General features: G+C 34.9%; 1 protein-coding gene across 2 annotated transcripts; it reads left to right on the top strand.

Moving 5' to 3' along the window:
• The first annotated feature begins 3,161 nt into the window (after window positions 1-3,161).
• Window positions 3,162-8,552, top strand: LOC144974367 (uncharacterized). Of its 2 annotated transcripts, none has more exons than XM_078917193.1 (2): window positions 3,162-3,286; window positions 6,140-8,552. In XM_078917193.1, exon 2 carries the CDS (start codon window positions 6,169-6,171, stop codon window positions 7,444-7,446), a length of 1,278 nt encoding a protein of 425 aa, XP_078773319.1. In that variant the 5' UTR covers window positions 3,162-3,286; window positions 6,140-6,168; the 3' UTR covers window positions 7,447-8,552. The 2 variants fall into 2 exon arrangements, with proteins under 2 accessions (XP_078773319.1, XP_078773320.1); XM_078917194.1 differs by lacking the exon at window positions 3,162-3,286 and adding an exon at window positions 3,313-3,465.
• The last annotated feature ends 518 nt before the right edge of the window (window positions 8,553-9,070 follow it).

The raw sequence follows: 9,070 nt of genomic DNA, 5'->3' as shown, positions 1-9,070 counted from the left end.
TTTTATCACCCAGTATTATTATCTCATTTACTTTTCCGTGTCACTTTCTGTCTTTGTTCGTCCTGGGCCTGGATTGCGATTTCTTGTGTATGTTTTTTCACCCAGAGCCTTGGGCAAAGTCATGAACTTAGAGCGGAGAAACAGTCAAATGAAAATTGTCATTAAAAAAAAAAAAAATCACTTTTAAATCATCTCTTTTGCGTACTGTTACTGTTATAGTTTTTGTTTTTAAATAATTTTTTGTAAGCATTTGATTAGTTTTCCCCCAATTACAGGACCCTGTGTTTGTGTCTCGATGAAACCTTTTTTTAAAGGTAGTCTCAAAGATTATGGATGAATCGCTCTTGGGATATAATTTTGCAGTTTGATCCAGTACCCTTTGTCTTACCTTTTCTGGGATGCTTTTACTTGTAAATTTAGACAATTTTGACAATCCCATCTCTTCCTTTTTACTGGCGCTGAAACTGAAATGGCCTAAATGGTCGTCTAGTCTAGTCGTAAAGCCAAAAATGTTTTTTTTAAACCCCAACAAAACAAACACCCCCCCCCCCCCCCAAAAAAAAAAAAAAAACAACAAACCCCCCCCCCCCCCCCCAAAAAAAAAAAACAAAAACAAACAAACCAAACCTACAGCTACAAACTTTTTCCTAAAGTGAGTTGATTATTTTTGCTCAGTCCCAAGTTGGCAATCTTGTTAATATTTCTTTTGGTGGAAATGTCGAGTGTGAGGGCGCGTGTTTTGTGACAGATATAGTTATAGAGTGCCCGCACGATTCAAGCACGTCGTATTCTAGCACGCCCTGCAATAAGGTACTCTGGAGTTGGGTGACTTATTTTTTTTTCTATAATATGGTGTCGTTATAACTACACACTAGTAACTAGGTACGTATTACAGCACGCTTTTTCAACAGGCACTCTCACTCTCAGTTGGTTCTGTTTAATATTAATACAGGGATTATTGTAATTTTTGCTTAAGTCAAACATTGGGTTGGATGGAAAAGATAATAATATGTATACGCTCGGTGCTTGTTGTACGTGTAGTTTGTAGCTGTGTGTCATCACAAAGGAAGAGACTTGTCATGTTAGGCTGATGTGGGGCGTGCTGATCAATGGCGATGTGTGTGTAGTGTGTGTGTTTCCATCGCAACTAACGATTGACATGAGTGACTTCCAAGTAAAAAAAACCTTAAAAACTGCTCCCAATTTCTTTGTCTCATTGTCTTTTTCTTCCATGTATGTAGATATGCCATTAGAGAATTAAAAACAAACAGCCGGTAATGCATGAAAATGAAAACCAGTCCAAACTCCCCAGCAAGAAGGATCCCTGATCCCTGATAAGGACAGTAAGGAAGGAAATGGCATTTGAAGAACAGCATGTAGGGTTACCTCCATAGCCATCCGATTTCGGCACGCTTTTTGGCTTTTAAATTTCGTCACCACCTAGATGAGAATCTGAGTAGCCTGGTAGTACTGGTAGGTGATTGTAATAGGAATTTCAGGATTCTCATTCCCTCTATACCAGCTTGGTAAGTCTCCATAAATTCAGCGAATGTTAAATTTGAAATTTTAGATGAGTTGCACGTGTTGAAAATATGATTTTATGGGTAAAAGCATGAGAATTTTTTTTTTTTTTAGAAACTTAGTATAAATATTGGGGAAAATAGGATGAATCATTTTAAATGGTTGAGATTGGTTGGCATGTCTGGTTCTGCAATACAGCACGCAGGAGCTCTGGATAACGAATATCATTTTATGTCGTTACTTCCCATGAGAGTCGGATCTCGGCACGGTCGGAGACTATCGTCACTAGCACGCTTTTTCGCTTCTCCCTAGAGCGGGCTACTATCCAGCGAGTACTGTATGTATATATATAAACAATCTTAAATTTAAATCAGGCCATAATTGCGTTCATTTACCAGACCTGTAAATGTGTGCACGTGGCGTTTGAAGAAACCATTCTTCTGCCTAAATAAATGTAGAGAGAAGCATGTTTTATGAGACCGAGAAAGACGAGAGAGAGAGAGAGAGAGAGAGAGAGAGAGAGAGAGAGAGAGAGAGAGAGAGAGAGAGAGAGAGAGAGAGAGAGAGAGAGAGAGAGAGAGAGAGAGAGAAATAATTTATGCATTTCATGTGCACTTATGTGGGATTAGCAAAAATGTTTTTGTCTTTCTTTAAACGCCATTCCGACTTGGACTTTGAGTACCTGCCACACCGAAATTGTATAGATAGAATGAAGATGACGTCACTCGGGTCTTTGTTATTGCTTTTTGGCATCCGCCTTTATGAGTAATTCTCACTTAACGGTATTATCCAGACTATAAAAGTTCATGGTTACACAGAGTTTTGTGTGTTAGTCCATTGAACTGTCGGATGGCAATGTTGTGAGCTGCTTAGCTAAGCGCATACTATCTATACATGATAAACGTCAAACGACCGTACGTACGTTCTATATTAATATTCACAGTACTGGAGGCATGTAATTAGAATATGTAGACGAGTGCCTGCTCGGAGTTCGTAATAGTAATAGCCTTTATTTTCCCTCAGATAATATTGAAAGTTCTCCACTAATACATAGGTAGTAATGATGATGGCGATGACGACGATGATGATGAGGATGACGATGATGATGATAGTTATGGCGGTGGTTACGATGATGATGATGATGATGATGATGATGATGATGATGATCATGATCATGATGATGATGATGATCATGATGATAATAATGATAATAATAATAATAATAATAATAATAATAATAATAATAATAATAATAATAATAATAATAATAATAATAATAATAATAATAATAATAATAATAATAATAATAATAATAATACTAATCATAATAATAATAATAATAATAATAATAATAATAATAATAATAATAATAATAATAATAATAATAATAATAATAATACTAATAATAATAATAATAATAATAATAATAAACACAAATACAAACAAACACACTCACACACACACGCACACACACACATACACACACACACACAGACACCCATCATCTCCTGACAATATTATCTGGTTACGTAGGTAAAAAGATTAGTTAGATTATAAAATCGTTTATCTTAAAGTTAAAGTGAACGAGAAAAAAACAAACTTACTTCACAAAGAGCTCTTTACTCTCTATTTTTACTTTCGGTTTTGAAAACAAAAAACAATCTTGGACAAGATTTTTGGTTCCTCGTAATCTGAACACCTTTCCTTCCTAACAATTTGTCTGGATTGCGGATTCATCAGTAGCACCGACGAATCACAACTCAGAGTGAGCTTTACCCCAAAGTCTATTGTATTAACCTTCATTTTATGCGCCCTAGCTTTGCATCTCCTCAACTCTCAACTGAGCACTGGCCGAGTTAAGTCTAGAAATAGAACTAACTAGAGTTAGTGGGCGGCGGACAACCAAAACTATTGGAAATTTTAAACTTTTACCAATCAATCTAGGTTTGTTCTACAGCTTTTAAAATGCTGCTAAAATTGATAAACTGAATAAATAAACGTCATACAGAATACTGGGGATGTAGGAGCGCTCGGAAAGCCTCCCAAAAGAAGAAAACCCCAGATAAATGGAACCTCGACTGCTTTAGTGCTAAAAAAAGCGTATCGATGTTAAGCTTAAAAAATTAATTTTTCTTTTTCTTTATCTTTGTTTTAGGTTTGTTTTTTTTTTTTTTGAGAAGAAAAGAGACTGGCTTGGCAGGCTCATTTTAATTTTGTTTTGCCTTTAGCAAGGCACTTTGATAAAATTTTCAAACTCAAAATATCTTAATTTGACCTAGTCAGGGGGATGGGACTTGAAAAAACATAAAATTTGATACCTTATTTGTTTCTCTACGACTTACGGTTCCAGAGTTATTTATATTTTTCTGTTGAAATTTTTTGTCAATTTTACAGAGAGAATCTGTGATCTCACTGCTGCCTCAAAACCAGCATCTCGCGGCTATCGGGAAATTTTGAGTTTTGCAGTCAACATGGCCCACTTATTGTTTTCAGTGATTTTGTTTCAATTAAAATATAACTGGCAAGTGTTAGGTATAATTTTACAGGTCAGAAAATAAGCTTTATTTTCATATAAATCATTTTCATGTATGAAAAGTATGGAAAAAATAAAGGATAAATGAAAATGGAAAAAAATATGAGGTTTTTGTCCAAAAAAGTGGGGTTGATGGCGGGAAAAATAAAATAATGAGCGAGTGTATCAATTTTGATGAAATTTGGCAGAGATGTTCTTCAATTAATTGTCTATCGATGTATGAAGTATAATTAAAATGTATCCATAATTTAAAAAGTTCTTATAATTCAAAAATTGATAAATTTTTATTTCAATAGCTTTCTTAGAAATACAATCAGGAATTAAAAATAAAATATACCGTTAGAAAGCTTGTTTTGTGCCCTTTAAAATGATACAAAAATTAGTCACATAGGTTCACAAATAACGCCATGGTGACGAAAACAGTAAAGGGCCAAAAATAAAGTTCCAAAAAACGAGTTTCACCTTACAGTGAGCCTATCGGCGGCCACTGGACTGGAGTTATCAAAGTGCCTACTTTAGCAATCAACAGTTGGATTTCCCACTCTCATGTAACAGTAACATATGAACCAGTAGAACATTTTCATTGGGTTTGAATGTCCCTCCATCTGTCAAAACATTTTTAAAGTAAAGGGAGTAAAAGATAGCCACCGAATCTGTGTTACTTTGGAATTCAGCAGACACCGTTAATAACTCTTTACAAAAAGCATTGCCTGTATATGCAGTATAGACATTTGAATTAAAGTTTACCAATTTAAATAATATTATTATATTCAGCTCTGGCCTACTTTGATATTGGTATCAGATTGAGTCGCTGGGTTATAAATGCGTGTCAGATATATGTGTGTGTGACCAGCCCCATGTTCAGTTTTCATTCGTGCCACCACTCTACAGGTTCAGACATGCTCTAATTTTGATCTTTTTGTAATTGTTCGGCTGCTCTCCTCAGTCCAATAAAGCTGTTTGATAAACAATAAGATCATGATTAGTGAATTTTTAAATAATTGCTTATCTTTTATTCATGTAATATTTTAGAGGATTGTGCCCATGTATTCAGTTTATCTTGATTTTTAAATATATTCAAAATGATACTAACTATTGCTTGCTATCCTTGGGATTGGACACATGTATCGCAAAGTATCTTCCGTTACTTCTAATTCTAACCAAAACTGGTACCAAATTGATGCCTAATTAAGTTGCAGCTAGAGCAGGTTTAACATTGGGTGTCTCAAGGAAGTGGTTCGGCAATTGTATTAAGAACTCAATTAGACAAAGAAAATGAATGTTAAGTATTTGTTGATGCTTGTTGGAAAGATCTGGGAAATTAATGAACTGAATAAATTTGTAAAATTGTTAGATCGTCTTAGATCGTCTTGTCTTTTAAACTGCCTGCCAGCTTTTTTTCTTTTCTTATTGTGTCTGCCTCATTTGTGTGTAAGTGTAATGAAAGAAAATTTATTGGAACCTATTTAAAAAAAAAAATTGATGTGACATTCTTGTTAGATAATTTTTTTTTTTTTTTTTATATAACTTTGTAAAGAGGAATCCTGATAAAGTCAACACCGTTGGACCAAAAAGATTTGATGTCTTTAAGCAAGGTTGACTGTATCCATTTTCAATGGAACACACTTAAATAAAGAACAGAAAATTTGGGACCAACAAGAGGTGTTGACTTTAAATTAAATTGAATTAAATTGAGCTTTTATATAGCGCAATATCCACTAAATGTGTTCGAAGTGCTTTACAAGGGGTGCCCGGTCAACAGCAACATTTAACATGTAGGACGGGACATGACGGGACATGACGCCTGTTAGGCGATATTACAATTTTTCGGACAAAGACAACGCTGCTAATGGCCGGGTACTCATTTTACACCCGAGTATGATGAGAGAATGTGAGTATAGAGCGTTTTCCAAGGAATCAACTGTGCGCCAAGTTCGAGGCTCGAACCCAGAACTTCCAATCCGAAAGCGAGTGTCATACCACTAGACCACATATCCGGTGTTCCTGTGTGCGGATTCCATTCAGTTCAATTTAATCTCCATTATTTAATCAACACGGTAATCATTTTTCTTTTTTTTTTTTCAGCTGAGGGATGTCAACTCCTGGAAGAATATATGTCATCACCTCACAATACTGAACAAGGCAATGCATTTTTGGTGATGGAGTCATTGGTACAGAGTCCTCATGATTTTGAAATTCAATTCTCAATGGATGATGAAGATGTTCAGATGGAATGTATTGAAAAACACAAGATGATGAAACTCGAACCTGAAAGTCTTTCAACTGGTCATCTGAATTTAGATACAGAGAGAGGGATGATAAAAAATCCTAAGATTGAAAATGAATCATTAAATGTTAGAAAATTTACTTGTCAGTTCTGTTCATATATCACTAAAAGTGATCATTTGTTACATAAACATATAAAGACACAGCACAATTCACAAAGGAAAGTCTATTCTTGTCACTTGTGTGAATATTTCTGTATTCAGGAGAGAACGTTTCAATTACACCAATTAAAACATTCAGGACAAGGCGCTAAGTTTGCATGTGACCAATGCGGCAAATTATTTCTTTCCATGGGAATAATGAAAAGGCACGCTCTCACTCATAATAAATTGAAGTCATTCATTTGCCCCACGGAAAGTTGTGGAAAACAATTTAATATCAAGAGTCGCCTCACGGATCATATTCGATACGTGCACAATAAGTCCAGATCTCAGAGCAAAAGTCACATTCATGAAAAAGGATCTTCACACACAAATAATGATTCTGTTATTATTTCAACAGCAAACAAATCTTGTGATCAGCTCGCTTCTTCCGAAAGAAAGGGAAAAAAATTAAGCAAAAAGTCAGGGAAATATTTTAAAGCACAAAAAGATGATAATATTGTTTCTTGTGATACTTCTAAAAACAAAGAGTTGAATCTTGCATCACGGACAGACAGTGACAAGCAGTCATTGCACCTCAAAAGCCAGACAGATTTTGATGTGATAAGTGTGTATGATATTGTTTTATCTAATACTATTACTAATAATAGCGACATCAATACAGACACTTGTATCAATAGTGGTGAACCGAAGACCATAATCTCCAAATCTATTTTAGCTTCAGTGGCCCAACCCGTTGCACCCAATTTTGTAAAGATCAAACAATATGTAAAAGATGGTTTTAAGAACAAGACTTCAAAGTTTACGTGTTCATGGAAAGGATGTGGGAAAACGTTTCGAGATGGTTTCAATTTACGCATGCATACTTACACCCATACGCGTGAAATGCAGAGAGCTTGCAAATTTTGTGGTTACACTTGCGTTCAGAAGTCAGCGCTAGACAAACATATGAAAGTACACGGTGTAGATATGAGTTGTGATTCATTTTTTACCTTAAATAGTTAATATTTAACATTGGAAAGATGTCTTTCGCTTTGATTAATCGTGCGGCTATGTAGTCTAGTGGTATGACACTCGCTTTCGGATCAGAAGGTCCTGGGTTCGAGCCTCTCTCGGCACATAGTTGAGTCCTTGGAAAAGGCTCTTTACTCACATTCTCTCACCATACTCAGATGTAAAATGAGTTCTTGGCTGTTAACAGCATTGTCTCTGTCAGAAAAAAAACTATAATATCGCCTAACAGGCGTCAAGTCTCGTTCTACATATTACATGTTGCTGTTGGTCAGTGACCCCTTGTAAAGCGCTTTGAGCACATTAAGTGGATATTGCGCTATATAAAAGCTCAAGTTTTATTTATTTATTTATTTTTTTTAATTAAAAAAAAAAGAAAATCATGATTACAAGTTATGCTTGCTACAGAATTTTGAATGTATTTAACTTTTTTTAATGGAAATGTAAAAGATAAAAAAAGTGTGAAAACAATTTGATCTGAGAAATCAGTAGAATACTCATCAAGTTATATATAAAGAATTTATACAGCCCAATATCCACTATACATGCTAAAAGCGCTTTACAAGGGGTACTTAGCTTATACTCAACATGTAGAATGAGACTTGACACCTGTTAGGCGATATTACAATTTTTTTCCTGACATTGACAACACTGCCAATGAAAAGGTACTCCTTTTACACCTGAATAGGGTTAGAGAATGTGAGTAAAAAGTCTTTTCCAATTAATCAATTATGCAACGCTCAGAATGGGACCTGAACCCAAGCCCTTCTGATCTGATGGCAAGAGTTTTATAACGAGACCACATAGCCATGCATGAAACCAGTTCCACAATAAATATTTAAATCTCAGTTTTGTTTTTTTTTGTTTTTTTTTAAAGATTCCTTTGATTTCTGTTATAATTATATGTAAAAGTAAAAGTAAAAGTGGGAAAAACAAAATAAAACCCAATTCCACCCCCCCCCCCTCATCAAAACAGAAATTGAAAAAAGAAACGTAAACAAACAAACAAAATTATAGCAACAAATTAAATATAATTAATTATTTAAATGTGTATAACTTCCAATGATTTTACAATGGAAAATAAATTTCATGTTTATTAATATTTCACTGGGTTGGTGTTTACTTACTGCCTAGTTATACTTATTTGCAGATCTGATGATTAAACGCAGTTATTGCTAGCCCACTGTAATCAGGTGTAAAATGAGTACCTGGCCGTTAACAGCGTTGTCTCTGTCGAAAAAAAAAATTGTATTTTCGCCTAACAGGCGTTATGTCTCGTTCTACATGTTACGTGTTGCTGTTGGCCAGGGACCCCTTGTAAAGCGCTTTGAGTACGTTTAGTGAGATTGCGCTATGTAAAAGCTCACGTTGTTTGTTGTATTAGGTTGATTGAAAATTGTTGTAATGGACAATATTTTCTGTTGGTTTGGAGAGTATTCTCATTACAAAAATTACAAATTTGACAAATTAGGGCACAGGCGCTGATGTAAGTTAAAGATCTGAAAAAGTTTATGTGAAACAGCAGGCTGATTTTTTGGGATGATTTTTATTCCTCTTGTATTTGTGCGACTAAGTGGTCTTGTGGTATGACACTCGCCTTCGGATCAGAAGGTCCTGG

The sequence above is a fragment of the Berghia stephanieae genome, chromosome 6 (genome assembly GCF_034508935.2).
Source record: "Berghia stephanieae isolate SIO BIC M18660-M18661 chromosome 6, UCSD_Bste_1.3, whole genome shotgun sequence".
In the NCBI taxonomy this organism is placed as follows: Eukaryota; Metazoa; Mollusca; class Gastropoda; order Nudibranchia; family Aeolidiidae; genus Berghia; species Berghia stephanieae.
The sequence above is the reverse complement of the archived record's forward strand: the minus strand, read 5'-3'. Positions and strand labels throughout refer to the sequence as shown.

Bases quoted from the DNA above. Each gene is read 5' to 3' on its own strand.
- LOC144974367 (XM_078917193.1), top strand. From the start codon at position 6,169: ATGTCATCACCTCACAATACTGAACAAGGCAATGCATTTTTGGTGATG.